The sequence below is a fragment of the Leptinotarsa decemlineata genome, unplaced genomic scaffold, assembly GCF_025532065.1.
Source record: "Leptinotarsa decemlineata unplaced genomic scaffold, Ldec_3_MD MMD2_tig00000251_RagTag_RagTag, whole genome shotgun sequence".
Taxonomy (NCBI): Eukaryota; Metazoa; Arthropoda; class Insecta; order Coleoptera; family Chrysomelidae; genus Leptinotarsa; species Leptinotarsa decemlineata.
Window position 1 is genome coordinate 6033544 of NW_027412547.1, and position 22116 is coordinate 6055659.

Consider the following 22116-nt stretch of genomic DNA (forward strand, 5'->3'; position numbering starts at 1 on the left):
TAAAAGTAAGAGGTTTCATCAGTTCTTTATTATTTTCATGAAAACTGTCACTTCAACAAAAATGTAATACTGTCCGAAAATAAGCCTCAAAAAATGTTAAAATAACACTCAGTCTTATGGCAGCTACTAAAAGTGTCACCAGTGTTACGTCACATCTACTCGGCGCTTGTTTAACGTGGCGATATATATGTAAGTAAGCAATCCCGTATGTCCATAATCATTGCATTTGGCCGACTCCTCCTATTCATAGTGAACAGAAGATTCGACCTGGGGTGCAGCTGTCTTCCTCAAGGCAATGCTGCCACCTAAGTATTTTCGAATCTCGAAAAACTGGTAAATTGCTCGAGATCGCAGAGCCATTCTCAAATAAGCAAGCAAAAGTTAAGAAATCCCTTAATATAGGTTATCCAAATTTTAATAGGAAAATAAAATATCGAGTGGCAACCCTGACTTGGATAATTTATAAATATATGTATAAAAATGAAATTATCTATAGTTTTTCAAATATTAATGATTGATATTACTATAGTCGATAATTTCTAACGATTGTACTACCTGGCCTATATTTCATTCACCAAATGATCCAGGTAAGTTGATATTGTCATTAAAAAAAATGTTTCCAATTCTTTTGTCTCGTTTTTAACCTCAATTTCTCTCCAGTTCAAATTTTTCAAAACTGGGCATGATACGAGACTATCTAAAATTTTTCATAAATGTGTCTATAACATTTTTTAGAAACCATTTAAAATTAATTACATTTAGGTGAAGTCTAGAATCTCATAAGTTGTAAGCCTAATAAGAAATAAGGTATATGTGACATTTCTTTCAGTTACTGGTTATTATTTCATGGAGAAAGTATGACAGGTACATCGAAAAGGAAGTTGCGTCTCGAAAATAAGAAGAAAAAAATGGCAGCATTATTGGATATAGCAAAATTAAATGAATATGATCGATTACAAAAAAATAAACATACTGCTAATGAGGAGAATGTAATACCTGTTGTGAAGCCTGAAACAGAACCTAGCCCAAAGCGTTTAAAAACTGGAGACCTCGAAGGGTGAGTTCTTACTCGGGGTTGGCGCAACCAAGTGTTCTATTCTATGCAAAAGATTACCACGTTCTTCTCCTTCAACCTAGGCTTATAAGATAAAAAGTTCAACTACTAAGGACAATTTTTGCATAAGATCTTAATGTCTGTTGAATTGTAGAGTTTATTTTGATTTTATATATTAGGGCTAATGCAAATATTTATATTTACCCTGTTGGTGAATATATGAAAAAATATACTCCAAAAAAAAAAAAAGATATTACTACAGAAATAATTACCAGACTGCTAAATCCATACCTGGACATCAATCATGGAATTGTTTTTAACAACATGATTATAAAGGTGAGAACAGCCAAATAAATGGTTTCCAATATTTTTCAACAGAGACAATATAGAAATAAAATGAACTAAACATTTCAGATATAATTGAAATTGAACTGTAAAAAAACAAGTATGTTGACAAATATAACAAACATAGCAAAGTGACTAGTTTGAATTGCTCTTTGCTTCAAAAAACAATGTTGGTGCTGATGGCACAGCAATTGAAAACCTTGCAACAATACCACCTGTTTAAATTTAACTTCACCAGCCAGTTTTTGAGTTGTAGTTATTTCAATTTTCTGAAAAACACCAATTTTTTCAACTTACCATTTCAAATACATATTTCCAGACAGATTTTTTTCAATTATTGATAAATATTAATTGTATAGGTGTGTTCTGTGACTTTTTTGATAGGTACATAATATTTAGAAATAACATATTCAATACAAAAAGTTTACTCATATACATATAAACGTCTTAAATTAATGAATACACATGATTAAAACACAACATAGATGCAACTCAAAATAAACAAAAAATATATATTGTTTGAACTTTCAAGTGGTGATACATTTTCTTGATTGAAAAAAGGTTGTAAAGTCAAAATAATTTTTTCTTAATTTGTAAAAAAAAATTAACCTTCTGCTCGATGCACATTATATAAAAGAGTTTTCAAATGGAAAGTAACGAAACGTCTCCTGAAGCTGTAGCTCATTTAGAAGACGAGTAGTTGTAATAAATGTACTTTTGTGCAAAATTTTCATCAGAATCTGGGATGGTAATCTATAACACACTTTTTCCACACAAACAAAAATATTGTCTTCCGACACACATTTCGCTAACCAAGCCAGCATTATTGGTAATGGACTAAAAAAGTTTCAGTCATCTTCTGATGGTGATAACCTGGTTAGCAAAAACCGAGTTGAGAGACAGTGTTTTCGTTTGCAAAAATATTTTGGGGAGACGGTAGGTTTTAATAGCTGTGTTGATTCGATATGAAATAACCACAATATCATGTAACTATAAATTTATACAAACTGTTATTATATGTATGCAAAATAAAAACTATTTTTACCCATTGCCTCGGCACTTTAGGTGGTAGCCTAACTTCTTCTGTAATACGGGAGAAAATAAAATTTGACTGGTTCAACTGTTTTTATGATTTCAGTGAAGAGATTGAAGAAAATTCTCCAACTGAAACCCCTTCCCTCTCACAAGGTGTGGGACCCTCGGGCCGGCCGTTATTAGAAGGCTTAGAACTCATAGAACTGAAGAAAATGCTTCGTGAAAAGACTCAGAAAATACGCCAGCTTCCCCAACTTAGGCTACGAGAGTTAGGAGAAAATTCCAGTCTGAAAGTGGATATAAATGATAGAGTGCCATTATTTCTTTCTGACCTGCAGCATTTGCTGATGTACTCACAAATAGGTGTACATTCCCCTTATTCCCCTGCAAGATGGTGTGCCTTAGAGAAGTATAATAGGCTTGAAAACACAAATCTGTTGATTATAGAAAATATCTCCCTGTACCATTTCACTGCTCATGAGAGTTTATTTCCGTTTCTGAGCTCGAAATTTGATAAAAAGTTGGAAATGATAACTCCTGCATCGTATAATAGTGATATCGTCAAGGATTTGTCTATGGTACCTCTATCTGGTAAGTTAAGCTTATTTTCTATCAATTCAATATTTTTTAAACATTTTGTTACTCGAAACAATGAACATAGATTAAAGGAATTTGAGTTATTCAATGGGCTCTATTCAATGTTAGATTTTTTAAGATGCAGCCCTCTGAGATATCAGTGAGATTTTTGAGGAGTCTAAACAGGTTATAGTGTACTTATATATAGAATATTTATAATTGAACTAGAAGCTCTTGGATTTGGGTTCCATGTACTGAAATGGATTGAGAGATTTCAGTTCATTTGGTTCAACAATCAGTGTTAGCTTGGGCTTTCCACATGGTTCTCAATGTATCTTCCTGTTATTACACCTGTTTGTCAGTGACATAACAGGTCATCTTGTAAACACAAATTGACTAATATTTGCAGACTTTCGACTTGAACTTACCATGCAGGCTCATATTGATTCTCTATACCGTTGGTCCAGAGTTAAATTATTGTTCCTTCATGCTAGTCAATGCTTCGTAATATCATTTTCTAGATCCCGTAACCCCATCACCATATCCCTATTCCATTGGAAGAAATATTTGATCTCTGCATTTTATAAAATTGAACGGCTATCAAAAGATTGTTTTTCAAATTGTGAAATAGATGGAGATTCTTGTATTTCTTCAAAAAGTGATCTGAATTGTAATGAAATTGAAATTAACGAACAAAGTTGTGAAAGTGTCATTGAATGCTCATCTATAATTTGTAAGGTACTAAAAATCATTGTAATCTGTGATACAGACCTCCTAATGGAGATATCTCTATATTTTTACAACTACTTGCTGAAATGAACAATCTCATACGTAACAAGTATAGAAAATATGAAGTTATACCCTATGGAGAATTAAGTATCATTATTTTCAATACAGACAGCACAAGCACACAATCTATTCTCAATTTTCTATTCTCCTATAATCTATACAAAAAAAAAATGAGCCAATTAAAATAACACCTAGATCAGCTACATTACTGGATAATATTTTCATTAACTTTTATAATAAATATTTATGTAAAGTGATTACATCTGTATTATCTGACCATAAGGTTCACAGTATTGAAGGTAAAAATGTAAAAATCAAGAAGAGAATTTTCTCTGATGAAAACCATTGAAAAATGGACAAAATAATTATAGCTGGCGTCTACTTAATTCCACGGATGATCCAAATAAAGCTTATAATTACTTTATTAATGTTGTCAAATACCAAATGAATCTAATCTTTTCAATGAAAACATTGACTAGCAATTCTGAAAAAAAAATATGGATGACCTTGAGGACAGACATCTGGTCAAAGTAAAAAGAACCATTTATAGATTTCAGAGAAATGGCACCATTTCTGAAGAAACATATAAAAAGTACTGCACAATTCTAAAACAGTAGTGTAAGAAGCGAAAAAATTTCTAATATCGAATAACTTTAATCATCATCCAACAGGTCCAACCCAGTATGGATTCTAGTGAAGAACTATACTGGAGGTGGGAAAAGAGCTCGATTTTGTAGTAGATAATATTTTTCCAAATATTACAATGACAAAACAAGCACTTCATCTTGTCATAAGACATAATCTTGTAGACAAAGCTTGGGTAGTGAATACTTAAAAAAAATGCAATACATTAAATTAAAATGAAATAAAAATAAAAATGGTGCATAGGTACAACTATGTTAAAATGAAGGATATAAAAGATATGTATATATAAAAGAGTAAAAGTTAAGTTTATCTGTTTAAAAAAATCAGTTTTTCCGTTAATCAGCTGTCGCCCCCATACGAACGTCAACTCTCAGAAGTTGAGAAACTTGTGCGAGCTAAGGACTAACGAGGTCTTACCTTTTAACGTGTGATTCCTAACACGGAATCGGAATTAAAGAGTAGACATAAAAAGTAACAACTTGGGAGCTCCTTAATGAATAAATATAAAAAATATGAGTAAGTCAGGTAAAAGCTATCGTAAAAATATTCATCCAAAGTATAATAGGGCCAATCAGATAGAAACTGTTTGACATTTCCTGAATTGGAAGTCATTTATATTGGCAGATCTTATGTCCATAGGCAAATGATTCTACATTTTTCCACCATTGTAAAATATAGAGTCTCTGGTGATGTTTTTAGTTGGCACAGTGAGTTTCAGAGTGTCTGCTGTTTCGGGTGTTACAATGGGAAGAGAATGCAGCAAAATTTAATAAATGCTTATTTATTAAACACACAGATTCCAGTATGAATAATGCAGTTACCTAGAATATTATGTTTTTTGGAGAAGTTTCTACAGGTGTCTCTTGGTTTAAGGTTTCCTATATACCTTATTGCCCTTTTCTGTAAAATTAGTTGACTTTTGAATAAAGTTGGACTGCATGCTCCCCAAAATGATATTCCGTAGCGTAAGTGACAATCTACGAGTGCATAGTACGCCATCTTTGCAGTGCTGAACTCCAATTCTTTGTAAATCACTCTAACCACACAACAGCCAGAGGAGACTTTTCTAGTGAGTTGTTTAACATGATCCACACATTTTAAATTCTGGTCAATGAAGACTCCTAGAAATTTAGTGTTATTTTTAGATTCCAGTGATCTGTCTCCAAAAAAGTTCGTTGATTGAGCATCTGAATGATATTAAATTTGTTTCAGTTAAGTTAGAAGACAAAATGTTTGAATCACACCAATCTTTGATTTTTTTTTTCAAGTCGGTAGAGATTATTTTGTGCAACTCACAAGTGTTTTCATTATTCCAAAGTATGGTAGTGTCCAAATATTATAAGTAAAAATCATGGGAGTGCCTTTCTAACTTATTCCACTATTCAGCAAAGCTCTTGTCGAGTTGAACTAAATATATGACAAAATTTCATTCTTTCCCAGCTGAATTTCACTAGTTCGGACTTCCATTGTCTATTATATGAAATGATTTGAAATCCCTGAAACAAGTAAAAAAGAATAATTAAAAAAGAATAGTTGAAAATAACAATTATATTAAGCAACAATAAACCTGAAATGAAATGATAGTAAAATAACCTACAAGTAAAAATATAATAATTGAATAAATAAAAATTAAAGGAATGCAAAAAGAAAATAATAAAAATAAAAAAAATAAAAAAATAAAAAAAGTGTAGAGATTCCAAGTCACGTTAGTTCACGACGTTTCGATTGTTGGTATCTACAATCGTCTTCGGGTGATGACTGGACTGATTCCTCCGAGAGATGACTATTTTATAGGTCGTTGAAATACTTTCACTTTCTCTACTTTCCATTTTCCGCTTCACTGATTCCGTGAGAGATGACCTATTTGGCGGGAGTTGGTCATTTCTCGTTTGATGATGGGTTTCCATATGTTTCTTATATCTACGCTGGCCTGGCTGAATACGTTGTTGGACAACATGTATGCGGCTTCCTTAAATTTTCTCCTGAACCAATGTTCCTCTTTGTGCAAGATCTCAGCTTGGGACCACTCGATGTTGTGTTGATGGGTCCAAACATGGTCTGCTATTCCTGATTTGCTGGTTTCTCCTCGCTGTGTGTGCTTCTTGTGCTCGGCAATGCGAATATTCAATGGCCTCTTAGTTTCACCAATATAGGATTTTCCGCACTCACAGGGTATCCGGTAAATGCAATTCTTGGAATCGCAGTCCGCGTTTGGGGGCCTGGTTTTCGTGAGGCTGCTACGGATAGTGTTACCGGATCTGAAACAGGTTCTAATGTTGTACTTGGAACCAATTCTTCTTATCCTCTCCGATAATCCTCTGATGTAGGGGAGTGCAAGCACTGGTTGTGACGGCTTCTCTTCCTTGCGAGGCTCCTGCTGTCTTTTAGCCAAAGTCTTTTCTACCATCGCTTTGGAATATCCATTCCGCTGAAGATCACTTTTGATGATGTCTAGTTCCTTCTCGAGACCTTCCTTTGTATTACAAAGCCCAAAAGCACGGTCTAATAGAGTCTTGATGATTCCTCTTTTTGTCGATTGATGGTGGTTGGATTCGTGGTTCAGATACTGTCCCGTATGAGTGGGTTTTCGGTATACAGATGTTTCCCACTTAGTGTCGGTTCTCTTCACCAAAACGTCTAAGAATGGCAATTCATTGTGGATTTCCTTCTCCATTGTGAAAGTGATGGAAGGTCTCACGCTGTTGATGTGTTTCAGAAAGGCGTCTAGTTCAGTATTCCCATGGTTCCATATTATGAAGGTGTCGTCAACATATCTCAACCAGACTCGAGGTTTCTTGTGGGCTTCTTCAATGGCCAGAGTTTCAAACCACTCCATATATATGTTGGCTATGACTGGTGAAAGTGGCGATCCCATTGGCAGTCCCTCATCTTGTGTAAAGAATTCGTCCTTCAGTTGGAAATAACAGTTTCGTACACAGCATCCTAGTAATTCCATAATTACTTCTATAGGTAGATTTGTTCTCTCTTTCAGGTTCCCGTCTTCGGATAGCTTTCTCTGTATGATTTGGAGTGCTTCTTCGACCGGAACGTTGGTGTAAAGGCTTTCCACGTCGAAACTAATTAGTTGATCTTCCTGTGTGACTTCAATTGACCCTAGTAGTTCGACAAAATGTCTTGAATTCTTCACAAAAGACGATGTTTTCCCTTGTAATGGTTGTATTAAGGGAAGTAAAAATCTAGACAAGTTTTGAGTAGCCGAATCTCTGGAGCTGATGATCGGTCTAAGCGGAACGTCCTTCTTGTGGATTTTGGGTAGACCATACAAGTGAGGGGGCTTACTGTGGTGCGGTGTTAGGCATGATCTTTCCTTGTCCGAAAAATAGACTTGGTGTTTTTTCAAAATCTGGTACAACTTCCTTTCGATTGATGCAGTTGGGCTTTGTAATACAAAGGAAGGTCTCGAGAAGGAACTAGACATCATCAAAAGTGATCTTCAGCGGAATGGATATTCCAAAGCGATGGTAGAAAAGACTTTGGCTAAAAGACAGCAGGAGCCTCGCAAGGAAGAGAAGCCGTCACAACCAGTGCTTGCACTCCCCTACATCAGAGGATTATCGGAGAGGATAAGAAGAATTGGTTCCAAGTACAACATTAGAACCTGTTTCAGATCCGGTAACACTATCCGTAGCAGCCTCACGAAAACCAGGCCCCCAAACGCGGACTGCGATTCCAAGAATTGCATTTACCGGATACCCTGTGAGTGCGGAAAATCCTATATTGGTGAAACTAAGAGGCCATTGAATATTCGCATTGCCGAGCACAAGAAGCACACACAGCGAGGAGAAACCAGCAAATCAGGAATAGCAGACCATGTTTGGACCCATCAACACAACATCGAGTGGTCCCAAGCTGAGATCTTGCACAAAGAGGAACATTGGTTCAGGAGAAAATTTAAGGAAGCCGCATACATGTTGTCCAACAACGTATTCAGCCAGGCCAGCGTAGATATAAGAAACATATGGAAACCCATCATCAAACGAGAAATGACCAACTCCCGCCAAATAGGTCATCTCTCACGGAATCAGTGAAGCGGAAAATGGAAAGTAGAGAAAGTGAAAGTATTTCAACGACCTATAAAATAGTCATCTCTCGGAGGAATCAGTCCAGTCATCACCCGAAGACGATTGTAGATACCAACAATCGAAACGTCGTGAACTAACGTGACTTGGAATCTCTACACTTTTTTTATTTTTTTATTTTTTTTATTTTTATTATTTTCTTTTTGCATTCCTTTAATTTTTATTTATTCAATTATTATATTTTTACTTGTAGGTTATTTTACTATCATTTCATTTCAGGTTTATTGTTGCTTAATATAATTGTTATTTTCAACTATTCTTTTTTAATTATTCTTTTTTACTTGTTTCAGGGATTTCAAATCATTTCATATAATAGACAATGGAAGTCCGAACTAGTGAAATTCATCACGAAACATTGTCAATCACCTTCAAAAAAACTTTCCCAGCTGTTTATTCGACTCCTTGATAAATTAAAATTACTATAACCTGCGAAATTAAGAAAAGAATTGAAAAATGTGTTACATCTCAACAATTTTTTAATGATCATATCAAATAGTTTGAAAACAGTTAGTAGAAAAAAATATTGTTTTCCTACTTTTTGTAAAAACTCAATAGGTGACTCTTGTAGGAGACATGCCTTTATACAGATGTACATCTGTAATAGAAAACTGATTCAACAAATTACTTTGATTAGTCATTTGTAAACGTTAATAAAGTATCTGATTTTTCATATATAAATATTTCCATCTCTAATAAGTACTTATTAGGAAATACAATATTCTTAGATGATTCAATGGAAATAGCCATTGAAATACCACTCAATTCATATCTTATCTGTCAGTCTATTTTTCTGTGATCCACCCAATTTCAAGTAGAGTGTTACAAGTCTGAAGATAAGAGTTTTATAGAATATCAGTTGTGTTGTAAGTTTGATTTTATCATATTTACCAGGAAAAACTTATGCTGTGATATTATATCATGATAAATTAATTTTTGTTTTTTTCCACAGTTATAAATCCAATATTTTTCAAGTTGATAGGTGCTGTAGATAACAAAAGCTATCACATAATTCAATATTTGTGCATAGGAAATTTATCAAGTAAATATATCTCAGCAGGGTTGTTTTTATGCTACCTAGATGAGTCATCTTTATCCCTTTACCGAGACTGCAGTATTCATTATTAGGTATTTATCCAGAGGAATATTAGACGAAATACACTGAAAAGATACAGTTTTTAAATTTTTAAGGGCAGTGAATTTGCACACTCCCCTTTGATCTTCACTACCCCTGAAACCGTTGAGTGTAAGTTCTCAACATCTTTATCGTACTATAGAATGACAAAGATTGTGAAGAAACCATCGATGAATACTCAAACAAGTAGATTGTTGCTCAGTTGCCAGTTCTAAGGACATCTGTAGTGTAATATACCAATAATTCTATCTTATGGTATGTCACATGATATTTTTCTTCAATCATCAGCTTCACAACACGGATGATTTTTGGAATAACAATTGGCTTTGATCATCCTTCATGAGGTTCGTCACTGACGGACCCACACTATGAAAAAATAATTGTGCAAACAATTATAACTGTTACTTCAGTACAAAAAATGAACAAAGTGATTCTATACATTCTTGTGGAGTAATCTTCTTCCAAAGAAAACCTTTACATTTAATTTCTATATTTTCACACATGTGCTTTGTAAAGCAATATGTCTATATTGGCAACATAATGAGTTAAAAAAAATAATTGTGGGGTACCGCAAGGATCAATACTTGAACCTATTTTGTTTCTTATATATTTCAATTCTTTGGCTACAGTAAATTTATTTGGTACATTACAAATGTTTGCTGATGACACTACTTTAATTCACAATGGAAATTGTGTACAAGAAATCAAAATTAATATTTCAAAAAAACGTTGATCAAATATCTTTATGGCTTCAATGCCATAAAATGACACTGAATTTTCAGAAATCTTCATGTATGTTCATATCAAAAAGGTCTATATCAATTGATCCAAAAGAAGGAAAAAAAACTAGTTAGTACAGTTTATTATATGATTTTCACTATAAAGGGTTTTACAAAAGCTGCGACATGTGGTTCGCTAAACTTTTAGTCTATGCCTGAGAAAGCTATTGTTTAGCGAAACACGTGTCGCGGTTTTTGTAAAACCCTTCATAGTGAGAAATTATACCATAAACTGTATTAATTAGTTTTAATATGTATTTTCATCAACTATCTGCCACTTCTATTCACTGATTCAAAAGATCCAGTTACATATAATAATGAAAATATTAAATGCTCTCCTAGTGCAAAATTTCTTCTTATACTAGATGAAAATGTATCATGGAGAGAACATATTGAAACAATGAAAAAAATAGCTCCCATAATTGGAATTTTATTCAAAATAAGAAATTTACCCCTAAAATACCTTAAATTGATTTATTTTTCCTAAGTATATTCCAAAATTCCATATCTTATATCAGTATGGGGAGTGGCAACAAATTCCTTATTGAAACCAATTGAAAAACTTCAGAACAAAATTATGAGGTGTATACACAAGTTAAACTACAAGGAGCCTACGGTCAACTTGTATAAACCAAAAAAACTATTAGATTTATGATCCTTACATAAATTCAAATTATGTTCCTTCACTCATTTGGCCAAAAATAAGCTCAAGCATTCAAATTTGACTTTCAAAATCAATCGTGACCAACACAATCATTTGACAAGCTATTCAGGCAAACAGAAATTATTGAAAATGAAAACAAATATTGGGCAAAATTCAATTTATTATATAGGTATCAAATTTTAAAATGAGCTATTGAATGCTTCAAAAAAACTGTATGAAAAAAAATTTCGGATCAATTTGAAAAAATATTTGATGTTTGTATAGATATATTATCTGATGAGTACATTTATGTTCATGTTGATTATCATATTAATGCATATATGTATGTGTATATGTATGTATATGTTTTTCAAGTTATGGTCGGTCGGTAGCCAAGCGGTTCGGCGTGGGTGCTTTGTTCACTCACTCGAATTGACTACCGTGTTGTTCGGTGGTTCAAGCCTTAGTCTGAACGATCGATCTTCACTTGCTATCGTCCAACCAGTGTTAGGAATCACACGTTAAAAGGTAAGACCTCGTTAATTCTTAGCTCGCACAAGTTTCGACTTCTGAGGATTGTCGTTCGTAGGGGTGCGACGGCTGGTTAACGGAAAAACAGATTTTAAACAGATCTTTTTTTTTGTGTGCTCTGTTCGTACTTAGTTATGTTAATTGGGTAACACCCAATTAAAGGACAATTAAATACATCAGTACTGATAATAGATATGCTGTATGAATATAACATAACACAGATATATAACTAATAGAACTAATATAATATAACTAATAGAAAACAAAAGAAAGAAAACTAAAACAAAAGAAAAAAACTGATAGTATAACTATTCATTGCGCTACTTGGTAAGAGTGGTTATAATAATTGACTCTCTCACAACACAAAAAAAGAAAAAAACCGTTTTGATATCACTTTAAAATTTCCATTGCAACTTTTTTTTATATGATTCACCGAGCAAGTATTAATATCGTAAAAGTTGCATATTGAGTTGTAGTTTTCACACATATATTTGATTGGAGAATGCAATATTATGTTTGTTCGTGCTGCAGAGCAGTAAAATGTGAGATTCAGCCGTGACTGAGCTCTTGGCACCCTAAAGTTCAGTTCTGACAGGAGCAAATGGCAGTCTACTTGGCTGAGCAGTAGTTCATGCAAAAAGGTTATTGAAGCACATCTTCTCCTTTTTTCTAAAGAAATTAATTGGAAGTAATTGAGAAAACTATAGTGGTCAGAACCCCTAGCTGGATAAATTCCAGTGTTTTTGAAGTACAAGAATTTCAAAAATTTTCTTTGAACTTTTTCAATTGAGTAATCATGACAGAAGTAGTAGGGGCTCCAACTAATTGAGCAGTATTCAAGCTTGGATCTGACATATAAGAAATATAATATCTTCAAGGCGTTTATGTTTGTGAAGTTTTGACAATTTCGTGTGATACGAAATTGTCAAAACACACCTAAATCCTTAGTCTGCACACAACGGGTTAGCAAACTACCTTGAATATTGTATGGATGTTCAATATGTCAATTCTTGTAAGTCAAAGAAAAATTTTTAATGTTGAAGTAAATGAGCAGTACATTCATTGGAATAAAAAAAAACAGAAAAAAATGAGTGGAGTCAAAACAGTTGTAACTTTTGAGAAGCGAGCGAAGAGTAAAGGATCAACGTGTGATGTCATCATTTAGGAATACAAATATGAAAACACATCCGAGAAAAGATGAAACATAAGAACAAGTCGGAAAGGGATAGAACAATACTCTACAAACTTTTTCCTAAAATATCTATAAGTTAGGAGTTCATGTGCATTTGTGATGTGTTGAAGCTTTTGTACATCCCCAATTACTTCACTGATGTGGGGTTAAATTTTATTTGAAAATATATTGATATATCACACATTCAATATGTATGACCTTTACAGAAGTAAAATGGTAACATGAATTCCCCGGAACTTGTTGAACTTATAACTTTGAATGTGAATGCAAAGAGAAAAAGAAATACAGAAATTTTCAAAGTACCTTTTCATCATACTAACTATGGCCAGAATGAGTCTATAGGTAGAATTTTGTTAACACTCACAATGTGGATTTACAACTTTTCAATTCTTCTTTGGGTTAATTTAAGAAGACTGAAAAGATTGTGGTTGATTAGCTTATATTTGCCTTTCTTATTTATATACTTTTAACTCACATCTAGCTGATAGTAATAGTACATAAGTGTGAAAAATAGTAGGGGAAATGTAGTTTTGTCTATTTATTGTTACAGTAAAAGCAAAACAGTTAGGTTTTGTCATTCATCTTTAGTTGGTTTTTTTCAAAAACTAATGAATATAGAAGACCGAAGATATTTCATGAAAATAATGAAATTAGAGAAATCCATTGCAACATAATCACTCTTAAAATCATTATATTCCCCGAGAAGTTAGTTTGTTTTGCGTGAAAATCTACAGAGTGTTATCTGAAATGAACCATACCAAAAAAATGATTATTTACGGAAGCTTCTGAAAAAAAAAAGAAAAAAGGTTTCAATCAATCAATCAAATATTTATTGAATCAGTTTTCCTTCACAATCACATTAGACAAAAAAAAACATATCATAAAATACTGGCTGATTCAACAAGTCAAACAAACATAAAAAAGATAAAAAAGTCAATATAAAACATACATAAAAAAAGTTAATAAGCTACAATCAAATTAAGATTCAAGGAGAAACTCATCCACAGAGTAGTATGCTTTTTGCAATAGAAAAATCTTGAGTCGCCTAAGATATTGATATTCGAGGATTTAATGTCCTCACTAAGCTTATTATATAGCTTAACACCAATGCACATGGAGTGATTCTGTGATACTGTCAATCTACTATAAGGTTGCTGTAGTTGAGAGTTATTTCTGGTGAAATGTTCGTTTAATGTTTATTTAAAGTGTTCTGCTTTATTACATCTCAGTGTTTAATATTCAGTAGTTCTCTAATATGCATTCCGTTTATATTAAATCATTTCAACAGGTACCCAAATGAAAAAATTCCAAACTAATTTCGGAACATTAGAATCTGCTGTCACTAAAAGTGAAGAACTGTTTGACACCGTCAGAAACTTTTTTCCAATCGAAGAACCTGAAGAATCTTCCAGCCCGTCGAATAACGGTAAACTACCTTCTAGTGATAAGTTTCCTAGAACACAGCTGCTACTCTCCGGATGGCAGATGATAGAAGAAAATCTACCGCTCCCAATAAAAGGTTTGATGGAAAGAAAGTATGCAGGATATGTTTTAACCAAGGACAAGTACAAACACATAACACCATTTAGTCCAATTATTGCAATAGATTGTGAGATGTGTAGGACCTCCACAGGTAAGAACTTGAGATGGGTAACTGTCCAGTTGAGAACGTTCTTTTATTTCGATTTCCAGGCGACCTAGAACTAACAAGAATATCAGCAGTCAATGAAAATTTACAAGTTTTCTACGATACTCTTGTGAAACCAGACAACCAGATCGTCGATTACTTAACTAGGTGGTCAGGTATTAATCAAAAAATGATGAAAAATGTTACGAAGAAGTTGAAAGATGTCCAGAACGATTTGAAGAACTTGTTACCGCCTGATGCTATATTGATTGGTCAATCGATATCCAATGATTTACATGCTCTGAAGATGATGCATCCTTATATTATAGATACCAGGTGAGTATTTCTGTTTTTGTTTGTCGTTTTAGATCATTCAAATTTTGTATAGAATCTTTGAGAATATTTTGTAGATTCTTTCTATAACAACATATTATTGTGGTCATTATTTTTATAACAACATGTCCCATTTTACGAATTGGAAAAAAATCTTTTATGACATACTAGTTGCCAGATTTGTATATGTTATATATAATTGTTTATTTTTGGTTTATTTTTGATTGTTGTAATTGAGCGAACACAGTTCTCACAGTAGTTGAAATGCTAGTCATGAATTCTTTTGAAAACATAGTGTCCAAGAATAACCATGACATACCCCTCTATAATAAGGTACTATCTAAGAGATCGATAAATAACTCATAGAGTTTATTCCCTTGTATGACAATTGAGAAACAGTTTATAGTCAAAAATTTAGACAAAAAATTTTATGCACCCGCAGAAACAAATTTTGAGCTATTTAAAAAAAAATGTGTGCAAAACATAAAAGTCTGTGATTTGTCCAAATGAGATGAAGTATTTTGCTTCCCTACTTCTCTGTCTTTAGACAAAAAATGTGGGAATCTCCCACATTTATATGTTGACATAGAGTTAATTTTCTTCTTTCTTTTATAATATACAGCGTGACTCACGGTCGATGGTAGGTTAGACATTTATGGTAAATGCAACGCAGGATTTTTCTGAAAATTTCACATCTCACATTTCCTTACCTGTTCTATCTATCTGAAATATTTTCAGCATTACGGCATGTTGCCACTTCTATCAAAAAGTCTTAGCAACTTTATTGTTTTAAATAGATCACCCCGTATATTAATACATTTTTGGAATCGCTCTAGTATTTTAATACTTTTTTGTTGATAATGTCCTATACCTATATCTATCTGTTTTCGAAATAAAAAATAAATTGTGCTAAATATGATCCAAAACATAGCCCTAATTGAACTTGAGTGCATCAGTACTCTCAATTCATTAAAAGTTAATATTTTGATGATAGATTGGACAAACTTGCTAAAATTATTACTATTATTTCCATTACACATAAAAGTGGTCAAAAGTGAATTTTTTCACATGTATATTACTGTATATTACTCGATAAATTAAAAGATGATAAAAATGCTTCAAGATCATATATCGTGTCCCTATATTATGTCTTAATAAAGTCACTTCTGGAAACATTATTTTTTTAAGAATTTGGTTATAAATATCAAGCTTATGACAGTTTGGTTATTTTTATAAGTAATTTACAAATAGTTATCAACGGTGTTTTAGAACATCTTTCAAAATGAATGCAAATATCGATTATTCAAACGAAGTTCTTATGCAATTATTCATTACACAAGAACCAAGTGATCAAATCGTTGTCAGAACTTGCAGAAAATAACCCAAATGTATCTTGAATTAACACTAATGAACGAGAAGAAATTTGTAAGGTTACAAAATAAATTCCCCATCTATGGCTCAAAGTTTCCAGAGAACAACTGTACCAAAAATCAGGCATTTCTAGGTAAAAATTACGATTTTTTTGGGATATAACATGTTAAAGTACAGAAAATAACAGAATTAGGATGATTGAAAACAACAAAATTGTAAACAAAATATCACGTTTCTACAATAAATGCTGAAAATGTTGTCCATTACATTCTAAACAGTTTCAAATGTTTTTTCGTACGCGGTTTGTGGTGTCTTTTTCAATTTCATGGGGATCTATATCTTCAATACACTGCACTATTCGCCGTCGCAGTTCTTCTTTGGTAAGCACTGGAGTACTGTACACCCTTTCTTTTAAAACACCCATAAAAGAAAGTCAAGTGGCGTGAGGTCGGGTGATCTCGGTGGTCAATCCCACGGCCCTGAACGCCTGAACCAACGATCGGCAAATATTTGGTAAAGTTTCCTAGAAACTTCCTGGATGGAATGAGATGGTGTTCTGTCCAGTTGAATCCACAAATTCCTATATTCCTCTGAAGGCAAATTTTTGAGGAAATCCGGTAACAGTCGTCCTTAATATTTGGAGATATCTCTCTGCATTTAGTGAGTCTTCAAAAATAAATAAGCTAATTTTATTGTTCTTCAAAATACAGAAAACATTCAGGTAAAATTTTTCTTGGAAACCCATTTCTTTTGTTACATGAGGATTATGATCAGCCCAAAAATGTTTATTCCTTTTATCAAAAATGCCACCCTCGTAAATTTTGATTTGTCGCTCTAAAATAATTTTTGACAGAAATTCCCGATCTTCCTGTGTATGTATTAAAAGAGATTCGCAAAAATGCACTCTACGTTCAAAGTCTTCATGATTTTTCAAAATTCGTTGTACTGAAGCATGTGATACTCCCAAATATTTTTCCGCACTGCGAATGGAAGCTTCTGGATATGCATTAAAATATGCCAAAACATTAACAATATAGTCCTCATTTAAAGTAACAGGTTTTGATCATGTTGAAGGTGCTTTTAATTTTGAGCCATTATTTTGTAATCTTACAAAGTTAATCTCGTTCATTGGTGTTAATTCAGGATACGTTTAATTGAATTTTCTGCAAGTTCTGGCAATGATTTGATCACACTGTCCGTATATAATAAATAATTTCATAAGAACTTCGTTTGAATAATCAATATTTGCATTCATTTTGGAAGATGTTTTGAAAGACCGTCGATAACTATTTGTGAATTACTTATAAAAGTAATCAAACTGTTGTAAGCTTGATATCTAAAACCAAATTAAAAAAAAATGTTTCCAGAAGCAGTGACTTTATTAAGAAAATTTTATGATTTAGGTTTAGAGGCATGATATATCTGTTCTGTTTCTGTTTTTTTTTTTTTCGTTAGTTGGCAGGAAGTCATGATAATTAAATAAAATTAAAATTATGCAAACCAATATGGATTGTCGGATGTTAAAAATGGATGTACTTAATGTATATATACAGTCATGTTACTATAAAATATTTTCACAACAATACAGTAGAATAGATATAAAAACAGTTTTCCCTAATTTATTCTATATCAATTGGTTATAAATACAAAACAGGACAGAGATAAAAACATTAAAATAATATACATACACATATACATATATACACACATACATATATACATACACACATATAGACCCATGTACACACATCTAATAATTTTATAAAATGTTTGATTCCTTAATACAGGCAATTAATATGTACATACATATATAGTCATACATACACACCTACCCTTAAAACTATTTAGTGAGAGACATGGATACGACATATTTTGTACTGCTGTCACAGCTATTCAAAATTTTTTTAAAAAATTCCCTCAAATCATATAACGGTCTTGTTAGAGAGAATATCCTTATCTTTAGTGTGCCATTCTATAGTTGCATCATCTGCAAATAAAGTGAACCTACCACTAATATTCAAGTTCGTGAGATCATTTACATATAGCAAAAATAATATGGGCCCCAAGACAGAACCTTGTGGAACTCCGCTGGTCAATTTTTTTTCTCAGATACTGCACCTGAAACTTTCACATATTGTTTCCGGTCTTGCAAGTAAGATGTCATCCATTTATGGGATATGCCTCTGATGCCATAGTACTCAAGCTTCTGCAGCAGTATTCCATGATTCACACAAACAAAAGCTTTGGATAAGTCACAGAACACCGCCGCGGTCGCTTCTTGATTATTAAGATTAGTGTACACGTTTTCTAAAAAATTATAGAATACGTTAACAAGTTTACAGTTGAATAGTTTATTTTCACCAGTCTTTCTGAAATTTTCTTTGATGTATCATTAATAATTTATTCCTCATTTTCAGTGTTATATTCAACATCACTGGGGACAGGACACGAAAAACTAAACTTCAAGTTTTAGCTAGAGAATTTCTGCAAGAAAAAATCCAAATCAGCTCAAAGGGGCATTGCTCAACAGAAGACAGTTTAGCCTGCATGAAACTAGTTCAACTCCGGCTGAAAAAACACCTCTACTTCGGCGACGCTGTGATGGGTGGTGTGCAAAATGAACTACGAACTTACCCAGATATGGGAACGTCCCATTATGCTACCAGTATGCTGAGGCAGTGTGTTAAAATCGACAAAAAAGCAAACGTTGTGGGTTTGGCAGATATTGGTCTGAAGTACAAATTTTATGTTGATAAGGGTACAGACGTGGAGGTTAAAAACATAACTTGTAGTTCTGAGAAGTCGAACAGGGAAGTTGTTAAAAAATTCTGTGGATCGCTTAAGGACCACTCATTGAATATTGCTCATGTGAGGGTCGCTGACAACCAGTTGGAAGGGAGTAGTTGTAAGATATTTAAAAATGTGGATAAGTGGGTAAAGGAAATGTATGAGAGTGCTAATAGTCCAGCCTTGTTGGTTGTGTTGTTGGGCGGTCAGAAACAAGGCAACGGAGCATGTTTCTTGCATCTCAAGAAAGAATGTATCGTTTGAATTTGAAACAAAGTCGAATTACTTTTTGTGTACATATATGAATTTGCTATCATAATTCGATCACCTGAATTAATAATTTATCATCCTTATATATCATTTTTTTGACAATAAACAACCTACATATTTCTTTTGAGTTTTTTTGCATTCAAGTCAACAACAAAATGAATATTTTATGCCACCCAAAATTTTAATTTGAAATCTAACCTATCCTAACTAACCTAACTTAATTTGACATGGTCTTTCATTTCATGACATTGTGGTTTATTTAGGTACTATAGTCCATTTCAAAAGAGTGTAGAGTAATAAATCATGAAGTGTCATAAAATTTGCCTGAATTTCGTTGTCGTCCATGGGCGTAGGCAAATCTTAGGATTATTAAACTTAATAATTGAAGTAAATTAAAAATTACAGACATAGATAATAATGAAAGGCCATTTTTGGGAAGTAATTTGGTCTAAAACTAAGTACCTACATGTATTTAGGTAAGTAAAATTTCTTAAAAAAAGATTAAGATTAATTTTAGTGGTTCTTGTAAACTTATTTAATATGCAATTTGGGTTCATATACTTGAGCATGATTTCTCAAAAAAGGGTTAACACTTAGTTCCGAGGTGCCATGTCATTATAATAATCCCTTTTTGACCCTGCCCACCAATCATGCAATACCTATTAAACCCAGGTAATTAAGAAAAAGGGTTTAAATATATTGTAATGGTGTCTTAAACATTCGAGTTATAATAGTAATTGTTACTACACCAATTAAACGTACAGTGATATTGTGATATAGAAATAGTGAAAAAGTTATAAAATGGGGACATTTACTCCAAAGAAAAGAAGTGTAAAAAATTCTCCGCTATCTGTTTGCGAAAAAGTTATAATTTTAAATGTATATGATTGCATAAAACACGATCACCCTAGTTTGACTGTGCAAGAAAGTGTTGAGCGATGTGCCCGAATGACTGGAATTGGACAGTCCACGATTTTTAAATTATTGCGAGAAAGAAAGATATCAGGCCAGGTAAGTCCATGCAAGAGAAAATCAGGAAGACCAATAAAAATCTTAGATGAAGACACCAAATGTGACATTCGAAGAAAAGTTCATTCGTTTTATTTTAAAAAGGAAATACCCACTCTTGAAAAAATATTTATCGAGATAAGCCAAGATAACGATATTCCTTTGATATCCAGAAAACTTTTATGGAAAACTTTAAAAAGTATGAATTTTGCCTGGGAAAAGCACAATCGAAAGGCACTATTACTGGAAAGTGATGAAATTGTTTGCTGGAGACGAAAATATTTGACAACTATAAAGCAGTACCGCAGAGAGCAAAAGAAAATTTTTTATCTTGATGAGACGTGGATAAACGAAGGTTATATAGTCAAAAAAATGTGGCAAGATAAAAATATAACAAGTTCTCGCCAAGCTTTCATAGAAGGCCTTTCGACGGGTATTAAAGTGCCTTCGGGAAAAGGGAAGAGGCTTATAATTGCTCACATTGGAAGCGAAGACGGATTTTTAAAAGAAGTTTTGTTAAGCTTTGAGTCGTGCCGGACGGGAGATTATCATGAGGACATGAATTCGGATGTCTTCGAAGACTACTTCGGGGAAATGTTAAAATTTCTTTCAGCTGTAGCGGGATAAGCAATCTGGACAGAGACCAGTGTATCAGTGACAGTGACACTTCTGCTTAGGTTAGGGTTTAGAATTAAGGGTAGTCTGAATAATTATTTTCTCGGAAGGTTCTCGAAAATTGTACCTAGTAATCTCTAGAACATTCAATTAGGGTATAAATAGAGTGTTGTTAAACGTTAAGGGAAGTTCACAGTTTTAGTATTGTTCAAGTGTCAAATTGTAATAACGTATCCAGTAAAGTTCTTGTCGTTTTTGTGAATAAATTGATTTAAAGTCCCCACAAGTGTTTCAATACGTAAAGTTCGTTCGTGTGTGTTTGTGAGTATTTCCCGATTTCGGTTCGTATATATTTTATTGTTACATTTTATATTTTTTTAATAACACTGTTCTGCTGTATTAAATTTTTATTTCCTTTAATATAATTTTTATGAATGCATATTCTTTTGGCAATTATCCCACTACCGCGCCTCTGGCTCAGTATTTATCCGTCGATAACAATGGACAAATCCCTTAAAACAGGGTGATACCTACCTGCTCTTTATGAAACGACATAATTTTGCAATGCGGACTAGGGAAGTGACAGAATTTATTGACGGATCACCCTGTAGCGCTTTTGAATACTTAATGAGATTTTATTACTCTACACTCTTTTGAAATAGACTATAATAATCTAACCCAACTTCTTGCCCAACCTTACTAAATATGAATAAACAACTACATTCAGATGAAGTACTGAAAAGATTTATGTGATGGAATTGACAGATACTTAATAATCCATGACAAATTTTACAGAATGAGTAGACATATTTGAAGACTGGCTGTAAATCAATAGAGACTGGCCTGAACGAATTGTTCTTTTAGTCAATTTGATAATCCATGATAACATATTTGAGTAGCATTTTATTGTGAAATTTTCACTTAACAGTTTCCAAAATCGAAACATAACTAAAATGAAATAGGTATTTACAGGTGTAGAAAGTTGTTTATTTATTTACGGGTTCAAACTCATTTCACTTGATACAATGAAAAAATACAAAATAAATGAATGAAAGGCAATATACAATAATACAAATTAGAAAACATGCATAGAAAACAATATAAAACAAGTTAATGTTTGAAAATACGACATAATAATACCGAAAACATTAATAACACTTTCAAAATACAAATCATGGAACTATAAACAAAAATTAAAATTAATTGGCGCTCCTGGGCGACTTCGTTAATTCCAGTGGCGCCTTTGCTTTTTCAGCTGCAGAAAAACCTGCAGCACCACATCAT

General features: G+C 32.9%; 1 protein-coding gene across 2 annotated transcripts; it reads left to right on the top strand.

The window, feature by feature from the left end:
• Positions 1–418: 418 nt before the first annotated feature.
• Rexo5 (RNA exonuclease 5) lies at positions 419–19329 on the top strand. Of its 2 annotated transcripts, none has more exons than XM_023162976.2 (6): positions 419–587; positions 830–1057; positions 2538–3025; positions 14110–14454; positions 14514–14784; positions 18570–19329. In XM_023162976.2, exons 2-6 carry the CDS (start codon positions 858–860, stop codon positions 19201–19203), a joined length of 1938 nt encoding a protein of 645 aa, XP_023018744.2. In that variant the 5' UTR covers positions 419–587; positions 830–857; the 3' UTR covers positions 19204–19329. The 2 variants fall into 2 exon arrangements, with proteins under 2 accessions (XP_023018744.2, XP_023018743.2); XM_023162975.2 differs by lacking the exon at positions 419–587 and adding an exon at positions 613–762.
• Positions 19330–22116: the final 2787 nt, after the last annotated feature.